General features: G+C 35.0%; 1 protein-coding gene and 1 pseudogene across 4 annotated transcripts in view; both read right to left on the bottom strand.

The window, feature by feature from the left end:
* The window catches only part of ARB2A (ARB2 cotranscriptional regulator A), a 545,745-nt gene that overhangs the window by 59,709 nt on the left and 468,719 nt on the right, over nt 1-17,317 (bottom strand). The window contains exon 11 of one of the 4 annotated variants that reach the window (XM_077139152.1): nt 10,195-11,244. The exons of 2 other annotated variants lie outside the window; for them this stretch is intronic. In XM_077139152.1, coding sequence (XP_076995267.1) covers nt 11,213-11,244 — 32 coding nt within the window. In that variant the 3' untranslated portion in view covers nt 10,195-11,212. Of the gene's footprint in view, nt 1-10,194; nt 11,245-11,355; nt 12,037-17,317 lie in introns of those variants that run through there. One more of the 4 variants, XM_077139155.1, reaches the window with a different exon arrangement.
* On the bottom strand, nt 354-10,909 carry LOC143665772 (small ribosomal subunit protein eS7 pseudogene; annotated as a pseudogene).

Below are 17,317 nucleotides of genomic sequence, written 5' to 3'. Positions count from 1 at the left end.
ATGGCCAAGGATTTCTCAAAAAAAAAATTGGGGGTCCACTCTTTTACATGAACAAAGAGATTGTAGAGATCCCATATTTGACAGCATGCCTGTAAAACTTTCTATGTATTATTCTACCATAAAAAACAATAAATAGCCCATAGGCTACGGAAATTTTTTAAAATTCAATTAAAAAATATTTTTATTCAGAACTCTTCACACACATGCAGTCCATCTAAGTATACAATCAGTGGTTCACAATATCATCACATAGCTGTGTATTCATCACCATGATCAGTTTTTGGACATTTGTATAACCCCAGAGAAAGAAAAAACTCATACATCCCATACCCCTTAACCCTCCCTCTCACTGACACTAGTATTTCAATTTACTCCATTTTTTTTACCCCTTATTACCCCTTTTATCTATCTATTGATTTTTCCTTATTTTTGTACTCATCTGCCCATATCCTGAATAAAAGGAGCATCAGACACAAGGTTTTTTACAATCACACGATTATATTGTAAAAGCTATATAGTTATAGAATCTTCTTCAAGAATCAAGGCTACTGGAACCCAGTTCAACAGGTTCAGGTACTTCCCTCTAGCCACTCCAATATACCATAAACTAAAAAAAGGATATCTCTATATATCTATATAGTACGAAAGAATAACCTCCAGGATAACCTCTCGACTCTGTTTGAAATTTCTCAGCCACTGAAACTTTATCTCATTTCTCTCTTTCCCCTTTTGGTGAAGAAAGCTTTCTCAATCCCATGATCCCAGGCCTCAGCTCATCCCAGGAGTCCTGTCCCACATTTCCAGAGAGATTTGCAACCCTGGGAGTCATGTCCTACGTAGGGGGAGGGCAGTGAGTTCACCTGCTGAGTTGGCTTAGAGAGAGAGGCCATATCTGAACAACAAAAGAGGTTCTCTGGGGTGACTCTTAGACATAATTATAAGTAGGCTTAGATTCTTCTTTGTAGGAATACGTTTCTTATGGGTGAACCTTAAGATCGAGGGCTCAGCCTTTTGAATTGGTTGTGCCCACTGCTTGTGAGAATATCAGGAATTCCCCAGATGGGAAAGTTCAATATTTCCTCCCTTCTCCCCAGTCCCCCAAGGGGACTTTGCAAATACTTTTTTATTCTCTGCCTAAATTACTCTGGAATATATGGGGCATCATACTAATCTGTACAAACCAACAAGACTGCATGCCCTAGTTAAGATTCCATGTAATTTCATAATTCCATATTTATGTAATACAAGGTTATGTAATGTACAAGATTCCATGTAATTATGGTGTGCAGCTAAACTGTCCGTACAAGTTAAAGTAGATAATGTGCTAAAATATAAATTTTGCACCAAATAAACATATCCCCATTTGGTCCCACACTTTAGTTGAAGTTTTAAAATATGGACCATATCATCCTTTACCCTGTATTCTTATTTCCCTGAGTCCTATCCAGACAGCTTCACTCATATCTCTCGTTGAAGTCTGGTCACATTTTTCAAATTCAATTTTAAGCAAGAAGATTTCAAGATACTCTGGTAGCAATAGGTACTCTTAGTAATTATTATCATCACCAATAAATACAGTAGTAAAGATTAATTATTTACTATGTGCCTGTCATGGCACACCGGACCTTATCCACTAATTCATTTAAGCCTGAGAATAATCTTACAAAAGTAAGCAGTATTATTCTTACTTTTCAGATGAAAAAAAGTGAAAGTAGGCAGTATTCTCTACATTTTTCAGATGAAGAAACTGAGGTCTGTAGAGGTTAAGAGACTTACCAAAGGTCATAGTGCTAATAATATGAATGCAAGCTCCATGAAGGGAGGGGGTTTGTTTCATTCATCTTTTACTGCCTAGGACAGTGTTTGACACCTAAGAGGTGTAAATAAATACAGGTTGAAGTAGCTGAGTTAAAATCTCAGGCTTTTAAGGGCTACAACATGGAACTATTATGTCTATTTCTTGTGTTGGTAAGTGTGCCGTTGTGAAAGGATTATGGACCCTAGAAAAGCCATGTTTTAATTGTGATCCATCTCATGGAAGCTGCCAATTTTTAAAATTCCTATTCAGCACTGCAGGTTGGAAATTTGATTAGATTATCTCCATGGAGATGTGGCACACCCAACTGTGGATATTAACCTTTGATTAGAGAGAGATGGGACTCCACCCATTCCTTTAAAAGAAGAAACATTTTGGAGAGAGCTTCAGAGCTACAGGATGGTCATGAGAACCACTGAGCCCACACAGCCAGAGACCTTTGGAGATGAAGAAGGAAACACCCCCAGGGAAAGCAGACGTCACCATGTTAGCCACGGGCCTTTCTTGTTGAGAGATAAGCCCTAAACTTCATCAGCCTTTCTTGAGTGAAGGTAACCTCTTGTTGGTGCCTTAATTAGGACATTTTTATAGATTTGCTTTAATTGGGACTTTTCATGGCCTTAGAACTATAAACTTGCAACTTAATAAATTCCCCTTTTTAAAAGCTGTTCATTTCTGGTATATCACATTCTGGCAGCTAGCAAACTAGAACAGTGTGGAAAGCAGGAAAATTATAACTATCTTCTATCTACCCACATGGACTTTTAGAAGCCATTTTGGTATAATAAAAGACTTCCTTTTTCATTTTCATATTCTCTTCCTTAACTAGATCAAAGAATGGATTTAAATACTGAGTGTTTCATTTATACTTTATAAGGACAGATATTCAATATATATATCATAACTGTAGACTAACTCCTTTAAAATGACCAGGAAAGTATGGAATTGCCCACTGTTGATTAAAGGAGAATAAAATTTGAATATATGGATGGCCAAAAAATAGAATGGCCTCACCTGGAAAGCATTTTTCTTACTGTAGGGAACCAGTTTAGCACAGACAAAAAAGAATATAAACATCTAAAGCATTTTCTACATAATTTCTGAAGGCTTTCCTTCTCTCTCTTCATATTCTCATTAATTTCACTGAATTCATTGCTGAATAAAATGATGATCCACGCCACATCAATATGATATGGGAGCAGATAATGCAATACAGAAAGCAACTATTAATGCCATAGGTTAGCATAATATTTCAAAGAAATCTGCATATTTCTTTCTTTATATCCATATCATTATCTTTTTGCTAAAACAGCATTTTGAATGTGGCTTCAGTGTGGGAAGATGAGCATTTGCTCTTAGCCGACTAAGGATTTCTGAGAAGCCACAACTGTAAACCTATTGGAGAAAAGAGCCCCAAGGTCAATGCCTCTAATTTTAGATAGCCAATCAATAGGTCATTTCCTAAACGTGGGGTTTCTGTGTAACCATTCCAGATAAGTATTTTTAAAAATAATAATTTTATCTAAGATAGAACAAACTTGTAGACTTCAACACAGAGAACATTTTCACTGTTATGTAACTCACATCTCTGCCTGACACGAAAAAACAGCTGAAAGGATGAGGGTTAGCACGTGGTCCTTTGAGATACGCTGACATGTAAAAATTTGGTTTCTTATCTTTAAAAATGTAATAGAGAGAACGTTAAAAGTCTGGGATGATGCACCCCTAGGACACTGAAGTTTAGGTATATAAAAATAATTATTAGAGAAAGATTTTGAAATTACGGGAACATTTTTTACTAGTGTTTTAGACTTATTCTTTATATATATAATACAAAACATTTTACTTACTCTAAAATTGATAGAACATCAAATTTTATTTCAGAATTGCATTAGAACTATTTGAAGCAAATATAAAAGCTCAAGTTTTAATACCACAAGGGGTAATATCTAACTCATCCAGAACAGTGACTCTCTTGCACACTGAAATTATAAAGAAAGAAATTGTACTAAGGAAAAAAGGATTTTATTTAAAGTAAGTTTAGTCTTCATAATTATGGAATTAGAATTGAGGGCTATTATGCACTTGAATTTTATAAAATTATATAGTAAGACATGATGTATCATGAAGCATCAGTAGCTCTTCAGTTTAAAAAATTACCTCTAAAAGTGACTGGAATAATTTCACAAGGCAAATTAAAAATTTCAAATTAAAATGGGGGTGGGTGGGGAATAAGAATCTTCACATATCTTCATCTACATAGTCACAATCACTTTTTTTTTGCATGGGCAGGCACCAGATATTGAACCCGGGTCCCTGGCATGGCAGGGGAGAACTCTGCCTGCTGAGCCACCATGGCCTGTCCCAAAGTCACTTTTGTCTTATTTATTACCTTTTCCTACTAATAAAAAAAAATCTGATTCTTTATGAGGTCTCTGATGAACTCTTTTAAGTGGTGAAGTTTTAGGCCCCAGAGCAAGATTCCACAAATTAAAAACCCTTAGAAATGTTGACAGATGCTTAATTACAGTGTTACATATGGTGGTAAACACACAGGACTTAAGTGGATATTTTTATGAGCAACTCTAACTTAAAGCAACTTTGGAATTAACTCATTTGTAACTTTGTAACTCTTAATAAAATTGCTCTGTTTAGTCAACAATTTTTCTATATTTTCCTTACCTAAATTCATAACAATGAATTATTCATCTAATTTTTGCAGGTAAATTCAAACATAAGTATTTTTTTTGGCTTAAGAGCTCCAAATTCCAAAGCTTCTCTTCTAAGAAAATAAACCTAGACGTCTTAAGGTTAGGATAAAATCTATTTTAAAATATTTTCAAATTTACAAAAAAGTTGAGAGAATAATAGAGATGAGTCTTGGATATCTTTTAACTAGATTCACCCGTTTTTAAAAACATTTAACTATATTTGTTTTATCACTCATTCTTTCATTCTATGTACACACACATATATATGCACACATTTTTTCCTGAGCTATTTGAGAGAAGGCTGCAAATACGCCCTTTAATATATATGGTGGTTTGAAGCTGATGTACCCCAGAAAAACATGTTCTGAAACTTAATTCATTCCTATGGTTGTGAATCTATTATAAATAGGACCTTTTGATGAGGTTACTTCAGCTAAGGTGTGGTCCAGCGTTGATCTTAATCCTATTACTGGAGTGCATTAAAAGTAGAATGAAACTCAAGAGAGAGAGAAAGCCACAGGAAGCAAGAAGCTGAAATTCAGCGGAACCCAGAAGAGAAGCGAGAGGCCAGGAGAGTACACCGTGTGCACTGCCACGTGACAGAAGAGCCAAACACCGAGGACCGCCAGCGGCCAGCCCCAGAGTGCCAGACTTGGGAAAGGAAGTGTAGCCTCGATGACGCCTCGACTGGGACTTTCTCTTAGCCGCAACATTGTGAGCTACTAAATTCCCATTGTTTAAGGGAGCCATTACATGTTATTTGCTTGAGCAACCCAGGAAACTAAAACAGGATGTATTTCCTAAGAACAAGGGCATTCTCTAATGTTACCAAATATACCAGTCTAGTTACCGAATTCAGAAAATTTTACATTTATATAACACTTTTTATTCTACCATTCATATGACAATTTTGCCAGTTACAGTATTTCTTGTCTCTTTAGTACAGAATTCAGTCCAGGATTATATGTTGAAAACTATTAAGTTTTAATAATTATTTCCTTTTATTTTCATCCATTTCTATAAGCCTGTAAAAGACAGTTTTTTAAGATATTTTTATTTGGCTTCAGAGTGACAGTACTAATGGTATCAGGAAGTTTTCTGATATTTTAAAGTAAACTACCTTAGTAAAAATATGTCTGGCTAAGTTATATACCTACCAGTTAATAACTAAATTATATTCTCATTTGATGACTCTTAATTAAAATGTTTTAAGAGAAGGTACTGATAGAAATATCTAGGTTAGTTCCTGTGCTTAACCTAAAAGTTTGGCAAAAATGACATAAAAACATGATACATCTCTCAGATTTCAACTGACATTTTAATATTATCTTCTTTTTAATGAGAAACCTACTAATAAATGTGCTATTTCTAAGTATCTCCTAGTCTTTAGTTCAATTATCCTGATGTCCTTGTTATTTAACTTTTCGGAACCAATTAGTTAAAGAATTATTTGTAACATTCAAACATGCATGCTAGATTTATCTGAAAAATATTTACTGAGCACTTGCTTGCCCAAGATAATGTGCTACATATGTCAAAGAGGCCAAACAAAGAATCTTTACATATTATTTTTACTCTAAGGACAACAATTTCCCCGATCTAATCTCACTCTGCTTTTGCTTCAGCCTAACTCTTGCAAAATGTAAAGTCTAAACTCTAAAGCCACTGACATATTACCTTCCCCTCTCTACAGCTCCTCTGGTTACCAGGTTATGTGGGTGGAAATAGGGATATGGGCGTGTAGACATGGGATAACCAATCAGTTGAAGGGATAAGATCACTGTTGAGGGAAGGGAATAGAGCCCAAAATAGCTATATGTCCGCCTCTTCTACTGCAGGTTACTTCAGTGATCTACAAACACAATTTATAAGATACAACACATCATCTTTCCATTTAGAAACTCACCATCTCCAAATATGCCAACTCTAGCTTAATAACATGATAGAGATTTTTGGGAAAGTAAACTACTTTTTTTTTTTCCCTCCCTGGGAAGTTACTGTACTGAAAAAGCAATTTCTTGATTACCATATTATATTATTTCAATGGCTAAAAAGAGTTAATGTAGTTTCAGAAAGGGTCAACTCAAAATCTTTCAGGAAAAAGAGAAATAGAAAAGTGTATATAACATATTTTGGGTACTCAGGACTATTTAGGGATAAAATATCAAGTTGATACATTCTTCTCTTTCTCAAATTCATTTCAAATGTTTATTGCACACCATTAGGAAAAAATAGTTCTGTAAGCCTCTTGATTAATTTGAATATGAATTAGATGTGGCTCCTGCCTTTTTTATAAAGAGGCTTACAACCCTGGAGAGAAGGAAATTAATTCTTCACTATCTCAATGCATGTCTTCCTGCCATTTTGCAGTTAGCTCTTGGGAAGGTTAATTAAGATAAAATTCAAATAAGTCAAATTTGTTATTTGCTAGTAGCTCTAATATAAGATTTGATGGTGAGGATACTGAAATCAGTGACTAAAGTTAAGTTTCCAAAATATTTGAGACATATTTAACCAAGATAATTTCTTTTTTATATACCAGAAAATGTAGAATTACCTGCACACATTCATGCTAATGGCTTAGAAACAGAGTATACACGAGGACTCACTATTTAAGCTCTATTTCTGGCTATTTTATCAATATGCTTGAAGTTTTGATAAGCCACTTAACGTCTATTTGCCCCCATTTCTCTATCTCTAAAAGCAGAAAGAGCATTGTTTACCACACAGATTGTTTACCACACAGATTTTTTACCACACAGATATGCTACTAGGATTTTAGACAGTTAAATTTCTGAAATTCTAATATGAAATGTACCAAAAAAGTACAAATGCATTCTATTATAACCATTCAACATATACAAACCATTTTCCAAAAAAGAAAAAAAGGACTTCAAAACTTTATCCATTTTTGTAGTAGAAAACACATATAAGTAAAAAGAGAAAAAAAATATTGCCAATAACCTACCACTCAGAAACAGCCATGGCTAACAACTTGGAATATATTATTTCAGACACTTATTTTCCTTTATATAAATATACACTTTATTATTATTATTATTACTGGTTTTTAAAAGCACATTAAAATGGAAAAACTAACCCTATTTCAGTACAAATGCATTTTTCTTTTCAAATGCAGTTTTTTAGGAAGATATTATTCTGAGGGTTCTGGTTCTGGTAATCAGTTTACTCTTTCATTTATAGCAACAATAAACTCTGGATAAAATATAAAATACAACTATTTGATGGCCCTAGAGAACAGCAGAAACTGGAGAGGATTAAATCCTTGAAAGAAGGGATTTGCACTGGTTGGCTCTTTGTCTGAGACAACACACCTTACCACACGGTACAGGGTTCACCTTAATGGCTTGAGGTACCAGAGGATGGAGTTGGGATGCCAGAACAGCTGCAAACCTGGGAGGGAAATTTCCCTCCCCCACAAAGGGAGCCATCTATAGAAGGGAAAAATCCAAAATATGCACATATATTCCTCTCAATCAATTTTTTTGGCTGAATCTTGAACTGTGCATGCAGGCAAAAAGATTCCAAGGAACTGGTAGAAGGTGACAGTTGGAAAATTGAGGAAATTGAACAGAGATTTTAGGTCGTGCCCACCACAGAAAGACAGAATATAGAGTCCGAATCTCGCTGTATTACAGGGACTTGTCTCACCTTGGGCTTCCCATTGAAATCCACAAGGCCTGCTCATTAGGTGTAAAGGTGATGGCGCAGAACTTAGAGTCCATCCTAAAACCAAGGACCAAACCATGACTGAGGAAGTTCAAGGTCATCAGCCAGTAATTTAAATATCTGCTATAAAAAAATCAACACTCTTCAGATAAGTATTTCAGAATTTAAAGACTCAACAAGTCATCAGTCACAATGCCCAGAATATAATAAAAACTTGCTAAGTATGCAAAATACTAGGTATGCAAAGATATGGATAGGACTGTGTGATCCACAGTCAAGAAAAAGACTTATAACAATAGAAAAAGACTCAAAGATGATCCAAGCGTTGCAATTAGCAAACAAAGACTTTAAAGTAACTATTATAAGTATGTTCAAGAACTTAGAGAGATGGCCATAAGTGAAAGGTGGAGTATTTCAACAGAGAAATAAAAACTTAAAAAAAGAGAACAAAATGGAAACTGTAAAACTGTAAAGAATAATATCTGCCAGGACAGCCCACAGGATGGACATAACGGCAGACTGAGAAAAACATATGAAAGGCTTAGTGAATCTGAAAACTGGTATAAATAATGCAAGGTAAGGAGAGAAAAAATACTGGGAAAAAACTAAAGCCTTAGTGACCTGTGAAACAATAGGAAGCCACCTGAGTAATGTGCGGTTGAAGTTTCAGGAGAGGATAAAGAGACCAGGGCAGAAAACCTTTCTGAAGAATTAATAGCCCTAATTCAGAAATTTGGTGAAAAATATTAACTTACAAAAGAAGCCCACCAAATGCTGAAGAGGATAATGACAAAGAAACCACAATGAGGCACATCATGTACTGAAAACCAAAGATAATGAGAAAATCTTGAAAGCTAAAGCTGGGGAAAATGGAACAGTCAGAAGACACTGAAATGTCAACACTAAAATGCAAAAAAAGGAAACAACCACATCAATCCAGAATTCTATTTTTTTCTGTCTGAGGATGATACTTTATTTGGTTATTATGGCTTACAACTGAAACCGTGGAAATTCAAAATTAACATCCTTGCCAGTGAGCTTCTTATACACACCAGAAAAAGTTTCAACCTTGTGTTCTACATTGTTCTGCCGCGCTTTGCCCAAACGAACCTATACAGCCGGCTGCGGGCCGGTTTCACTCGGACTCCCTCGCCCACAGTTTTCCCTGGGAATACCTAGTCTTCAAGGGTTGCACCGTGCACAGCTGTCAGAGTACGGCTCCCGGGACGTTTCTACTTCATTTTCCAGTTGGCTCAGGCAGAATTCTCCTCTGAGCAATAAACACAACGTGCTTTCTCCACTGAACTTATTCTCCACTGAACTTTTTCTCCAATTCACGCACTAGCCGGACTTCGGGTTTGCTGGAAAGGCCAGTCGCGGTGTGGGAACAAAGCTTGCAGCAGCTTTCCGCCCACCAACAGCTTCAGTTTCCTTGGCTGCTGCTACGCTCAGCTCCTTAACTGAGCCTTTAGGTCTAAGTTCATCTCCAGCTCAAGAAGAGCCCGAGGAACGCCAGACTCGATTCATGTGGCTTTTTGCCATCCGGCTTCACAATCTTTGGGTTGGAACCGAGCACAGCCTTTTTCTTGTTGCACGCCGGCCTAGGAAAGAGGCCAAAACCTCGCGAGAACTCGTCAAATCTTAGCAGCCCAGAATTCTATTTTTGAGCATTGAAAATACTCTCTAAAAATTAAGGCAAAATAGAGAAATTTTCAGATTAACAATGGCAGAGAATTGTTACCAGCCGACCTGTATTATAAGGCAAGCGAGAGAAGTTCTTTAGGCTGAAGGGAAATGACACTGGATGAAACTTGAGTCACCAAGAACAAATGCACAGCACTAGAAATGATAAACATGAGGTAAAAAATAAAGACCATTTTCTTCTCTGAATTTATTTAAAAGTACAATTCACTCTTTAATGTGAAAAATGCAACAATGTATTATGTGGTTTTAATATATGGAGTTTTAAATACATGACAACAATAACATAAAAGAGAGAAGGCTAATGGAATTGTACTGTTGTAAGCTTCTTAAATTTTATATGAAATAGCACAAAAAATAAAACAAAAGTTAAGAAAGTAAAAAAATAAAAATTAAAACATGCAATTTTATTGAGATATATCTACACACCAAATAACCCATCCAAAATATACAATCAGTGGCTCACAGTATCATCACATAGTTGTGCATTCATCACCACAATTTTAGAACACTTTCATTACTTCAAGAAAAAAACTAAAACGAAAAAAAAGAACAGCAAAACATCCCATTCCCCTAACCCCCCATTATTTATTTACTTAGTCTTTATTTCCTTACTCATCTGCCCATACACTTGATAAAGGGAGTGTCAGTAACAAGGTTTTCACAATCATGATAAAAGGTATATAGTTATACAATCATCATTAAGAATTCAGTCTACTAGATTACAGTTGAACAGTTTCAGGTATTTCCTTCTAGTCCATATTAGTGATGCATTTTAATATACTCTTTTCATTTCTAGCTTATTTTACTTAACATATCGTCTTCAAGTTTCATTCACCAAGTTGCATGGCTCACAACTTTATTCCTTCTTGTAGCTGTTCAATATTCCATTGTATATACACACACCACAGTTTGCCCTTCCATTCATCAATGTATCTTTAGGCCACCTCCATCCATTGCAAATTGTGAATACTGACACCATAAATACCATTGTGCAAATATCTGTTTGTGTTCTTGCTTTCAGTTCTTCCAAGTATATACCTGATAATGGGGTTGCAGGGTCATATGGCAACTCTATACTTGGCCTCCTGTGGAGGCACCACACTGCCCTCCAGAGGGGCTGCGCTATTCTTCTCCCCTACCAACAGTGAACAGGTACATTTCTCTCTCCACATTTTCTCCAGCATTTGTATCTTTTTGTTTATTTTAAAAGCTTTATTCACACACCATCACAATCCATCCTAAGGGAACAACCAATGGCTCCCGGTATAATCACATAGTTATACGTTCACAATCACAATCTAGATGAGAACATATCCGTTTCTTCTACAAAGAAAGAAGAGGGAAAAAGTAAGAAATTTAGAAAATAAAAAACAAAAAGTAAAAATTTAGAAAATTAAAAAATATATGAAATGGTACATATTACCTCTAAGATAGTAACTCTAAGTAGACTGTGATGAGATAAAGATGCATATTGTTACCCCTAGCGCAACCATTTTTCTGATTTAGTACAATGAAGTACTAAAAAATATTTGACTCACTTAAAAGATGGCAGAAAGGAGAAAGAGAAGAGCAAAAAACTGATTAGACAAACAGAAAACAAATAGCATAATAGTAGATATAAGCACAGTTTTTTTTTAACCTGAAGAATAACATATATAAAAAAAGCAATACATTTCAAAGCACACCACAAAAATTACTTATAGAACAGATTTCAGAGTTTGGTATGAGTTACAGTTCCACAATTTTAGGTTTTTCTTTCTGGCCGCTCCAAGACACTGGAGAGTAAAAGAAATATCAATAGAATGATTCAGGAATCATACTCATTTGTTATATCTTATCTTCTCTTTTATAATTCTACCTTCTCCTTTGATTTTTTAAAATAATTTTTTAATTGATATATAAGTTCACATACCATGTAATCAAAGTGCACAATCAATGGTTCACAATATCATCGTATAGCAGAAGCGTAGCTTTTTTTTTTAATTTTTAAAATGTTTTTATTGACAGATTTTCACCCACATAAAATCCATACATGGTGTATAATCAGTGCCTCACATTATCCTCACATAGCTGTGTATTCATCACCATGATCATTTTTAGAACATTTCCATCACTCTAGAAAAAGAAATAAAGAAAAAAGAAAAAAAATCATACATCCCATACCCCTTACCCTTCCCTCTCATTGACCACTAGTGTTTCAATCAACTGAATTTATTTTAACCTTTGTTTCCCCGATTATTTGTTTATTTTTTATCCATAATTTTACTCATCTGTCCGTACCCCAAATAAAAGGAGCATCAGACACAAGGTTTTCACAATCACACAGTCACATTATAAAAGCTATATCATTATATAATCATCTTCAAGACACAAAGCTATTGGAACACAAGCTCTACAGTTTCAGGCATTTCTCTCTAGCCACTCCAATACTCTATAAACTAAAAAGGAAATATCTGTATAATGCATAAGAATAACCTCCAGGATAACCTCTTGCATCCATTTGAAACCTCTCGGCCACTGAAACTTTTTTATCTCATTTCTCTCTTCCCCTTTTCAGTCAAGAAAGTTTTCTCAGTCCCTTAATGCTGGGTCCTGGCTCATCCTGGGATTTCTGTCCCATATTGCCAAGCAGATTTACACCCCAGGTGTCATGTCCCATGCAGCAGGGGAGGGCAGTGAGTTCACCTGCCATGTCACAGAAGCATAGCTTTTAATGTAAGATAAAGGAAGACAATGCAAATGGTGTAAAGATATAACATGTAAACTCCAAGCATAAGAAAGCTGGTATAGCTATTAGAAAAAAAAATTCAGTGATGATATAGAAGATTTGAATAACACCATCAGCTACCTTGACTAACTGACATTTGTAGAGCATGACACCCACAAACTGTAGAATGCATGCTCTTTTCTGCGCACATGGAACATTCGTCAAGACAGATCATATGCTGGGCAACAGAATAAGGCTCAATAAATTTCAAAGGATAGAAATTTTATAGAGCGTGTCCATTGATTACAATGGAATTAAGTTAAAAATGAATGACAATGACTTACCTAAAGAAGACTCGCTTATTTGGAAATTAAACAACTTAAATCTAAATAATCTCGAATAATTAAATAATAATGCAAACACAACATAACAAAATTTGTGAGATGCAGCTAATGTAGTATTTAGAGGGAAATTTATACTTTTAAATGTTCATATTAGAAAAGAAAGATTTATCATCAATGATCTAGGTTTCTACCTTATGAAGCTAGAAAAAGAGAAAATTAAATAGAAAAGAGGAAATGATAAAGATAAGAGCAGAAATAGCAACTACACAAAAGAAAAAAATTAAAATGCCAAAAGAAAATTTGGTTGTTTGACAAAACTAATCATTGATAAACCTTAGAAAAATGATCATGAAAAAATGATCAAAACCAAAAATTACTATTAGGAATGAAAGAGGGAATATCATTACAGATTCTACAGATATTAAACAGATAATAAGGAGAATATTATGAATAAATTCATGTTAGCAAATCTGTCAATTTATAGGAAATTGACAAATTCCTGAAAAATTCTCAAATTGACACAAGAAATAGAAAATCAAATAGCCCTATTTCTAATAGAGTAATTGAATTCATAATATAAAATCATCCAACAACCAAAAATCCAAGATCAGATGACTTTACTGGTAAATTCTACCAAATATGTAAGGAAGAAATCGTATTCTTTCTAAAAGCAGAGGAGGAAGTAACACTTTGCAATTGATTACGAGGGCAGCATAACCCTGATAACAAAACCTGGCAGAGAAATTACAAGAAAAGAAAATTACAGACCAATACCTCTCATGATTTTATATGTAGAAATCTTCAATAAGATATTAGACAAACTGATTCTGGCATTATTTCAAAAGAATAATAGTATTCTTTTTTAATGCAGTGGCCAAGTGGGAATTATTCTAGGAATGCAAGATTTGTTTAAATTAAAAGAATAATTAACGTAATTCTTCATATTAAATAGAATAAAAGAGAAAAAGCATATATCTCAAAAGATGTAAAGAAAGCATTTCAGAAAAAGATAAACATTTATTTATGATAAAAATTTTCAGCAGTTGGGAGTGTCCTTAATGTGACAAAAATCTTGAGATTCCATAGATGAATCTCAAAAGTTAATCATCCTATATCAGAGTTTATCCCCCCATAGTCCCCAATGATTTAAAGTTTAGCAAACTAATTTGTATATAATAACAGAATGGTGTTTTGAATCATCTATTAAATTACAGAGACCAGACAATTTGAAATAACTGCTAACAACATTACAAAATCACGGTATTTGTAAGATGTGTTACATTCTAATCATGTATCCTTGATGATTCATTAAGTAAAGAGCTTGTCAGATCAATATGGTGTTATGTTCCACATTTACAGGTAACACAAACACAAGGTACTCTGTGAACCTGTCAGTGACAAAGACAGTGTAAGAACCCTTTACGTCTAAAGGATTGGCAAAACTTCCAAAGAATGTTAAAAATTATAGTCCCAAAAGGACAGTCCAGTAAAAATTCATCAACCCTTTTCATTACATAGCGTACTAATATGAGTCATTACATCCCAAGGCAGCAGAACTAATGGGCATGCAATAATAATTTAAACTCTATGACATTTTAACAAAATATATAACAATGAAGTAACAGAGACAGGCAATATACCTAATGTTTCCCGAGAATAAAAGGAGACAATATAGTATTTTTTTATGAGTTGATTAAAAAAGTATTTGAATTTCTAATATAGCCTGGTACCAAATTGTCCTTCAATCAAAGAAGTTTTAAAGAATTCTTAAGTAATTTGAGGATTCTGGACTACCAAGGGCTACTAAATTCTGCCTCAGTTTTCTTGTACTTTTAGAGTAGGAAATGGGAAGAAGTAGTTCTGAGTTCATTGGCCTGTCTTCCAAGCTGAAATGCTTATGTCGATTTAAACTCACTGATTTAAAATAATTTTCAATATTTGGAATGCTAATTTTCCTTTTTGTAATTGGGAAAACTAACATATATACAAAAAAAGCAATACATTTCAAAGCACACTGCGACAATTTGTTATAGAACAGATTTCAGAGTTTGGTATGGATTACAGTTCCACAATTTTAAGTTTTTCTTTCTAGCTGCTCTAAGACATTGGTAAATATCAAAATAATGATTCAGCAGTCATACCTATTTGTTATAATCCTATCTTCTCTGTTATAACTCCACCTTCTTCTTTGATCTTTCTACCAGTCTTTTATTGGGCTATGCCTAGTCTAGCTTTTTCATGTTGGAAAGGGCTGTCGATAATATTGGATTGGGGGATGGAACTAGTTGATGTTCTGGAAAGGCTGGCCCCTCTGGGTTTGAGGGCTTATATGGCCTAGGAGCCCATCTGGAGGTTGTAGGTTTCTGGAAGTTACCTTAGTGCATAGAACCTTTGTAGAATCCCAGATAAAACCCTAGGTATTTTTTAGGGTTGGCAGGAATGGTTTGGTTAGGGTTTGGCAAACTATGACAAATAGCAATATCTAGCTGAAGCACGCATAATAGTAGCCTCTCTATTTGAACTCTCTCAGCCACTGATACTTTATTTGTTAAAATTCTTTCCCCCTTTTGGTCAGGAAGGCACTGTCTATCCCATGGTGGCAAGGCCAGGCTCATCCCTGGGAGTCATATCCCACATTGCCAGGGAGACATTCACCCCTGGATGTCATGTCCCACGTAGGGAGGAGGATAATTTTACTTGCAGAGTTGGGCTTAGAGAGAGTGAGGCTGCATCTGAGCAACAGAAGAGGTCTCTTAGGCACACCTATAGGTAGGCTTAGCTTCTCTGCTATATAAATAAGCTTCGTAATAGTAAGCCTCAACATCAAGGGCTTTTCCTTTGACTTGGAAGTCCCTAATGTTTGACACAGTATCAGGGGTTTCCCTGGTGGTAAGGTTTAATGGTTCTATATATTTTCTCTCATCTCTCAAGGGACTTTGTCAATACTTTTAAATTATCTGCTCAACAAACTCTGGGGTGTATCCGGGCATTATATTAAGCTATAGAGAATTACAAATCCTCATTCCCAGGCTCCTTGTATTTGGGTTGTTTAAATGATCTATCCAGACAGGTTGAGTTAGATTATGTGCTACAGAAAATTTAGGTTTTGGGCAAAATAAACCTCTCTTCCTTTGGTCTCACAGAGTAGATGGAATTCTAAAACACAGACAATACCCTCCTCACCCTGTATTCTGATTTACCTTAGTCCCGACCCAACCGGCTTCATTCTTACTAATTGAAGCCTGTTCTGTTTTTTCAATTTCTTTAATAGTTGTTGTATGTGGCCATGCTGACTTTCAGACCTGCAGCACTCCTGCTCTGAGTCTTAGGTGTCACACAGGTTATACGTGTATAGCACAGCCTCTCAAAATCTAGAAATAACAATTACAGCTTGGAACTCAATGTGAATGCTGTAAGACATGATATAGGCCCCAATTTTCTTATAAGTATTTTCTAAATGAGACCATATAATATTTGCTCTTTTGTTTCTGGCTTATTTTGTATTACACAGAATGCTAATTTTCAATTACATAAAAATAAATGCAATCATCTATTAGGGTATTATTTCTCACATGAAAAAATGATCTGAATTTCTGTCTTCTTTTATTATAATATCAGTTGCTTTTAGAGCTGGGGAAAAATATTACATTGGAGAAGCTTTTGGTAAGTGATTGAACACAATTAGAAAAACTACCAAATTAACTGTAAGTTTCCATAATTTTACATAGAGTTTCTTGTGAGGATGGTGTTTTATGTCTGCTTGTAGTGAAGATAGCATAATTATTGTTGCATTTACCGGCTACTTATTTAATAGGTCAACCTATCCCAAAGTTTATTCCATGGAACACCGGCTCTGTAGAATAGCAACAGCTATTCATTCAAGGTTCTGTGTCAAATAAAGTTTAGGAATGCTCCTTTCTGTAGCTTTTCTTAGCTGCTTTACTGTGCTATTGTGTACGGTGACTCCCAGGAGGGAGGCCGCCAATGTGTACCCTGCCTACACATATTTGGTCAATGAGTTTCTCTTGGGAAAGCTTGGTGGACTTTTATTTCACAAAACACACATGGGGAAATTTGGGTCTACAGATTACGTATACATAAACAGCTGAGTTGCAGTAAAGTTAAAAGAAAAAAAGAGAACAAAAGTGAGAAAGAGCAAATATTGCTGTGGTCAATTATTTTTCTCAGTGCTATTAAAATGCTATTTACTGGTTTTAACCTTGTGGAGGTTCTTTACTTTCTCTCTCTCTTTTTAATCTAGAAAATGGTTCTATTAATAATATCTCCATTGCAGGGTGCGTGGGGATAATTAAAGTTGATTATGTAAAGTGCAAATACAGTGCCT

Source organism: Tamandua tetradactyla, chromosome 21, assembly GCF_023851605.1.
Source record: "Tamandua tetradactyla isolate mTamTet1 chromosome 21, mTamTet1.pri, whole genome shotgun sequence".
NCBI classification, from domain to species: domain Eukaryota; kingdom Metazoa; phylum Chordata; class Mammalia; order Pilosa; family Myrmecophagidae; genus Tamandua; species Tamandua tetradactyla.
Note: the sequence above shows the minus strand (reverse complement) of the source record. Positions and strands in the feature narration are given on the sequence as shown.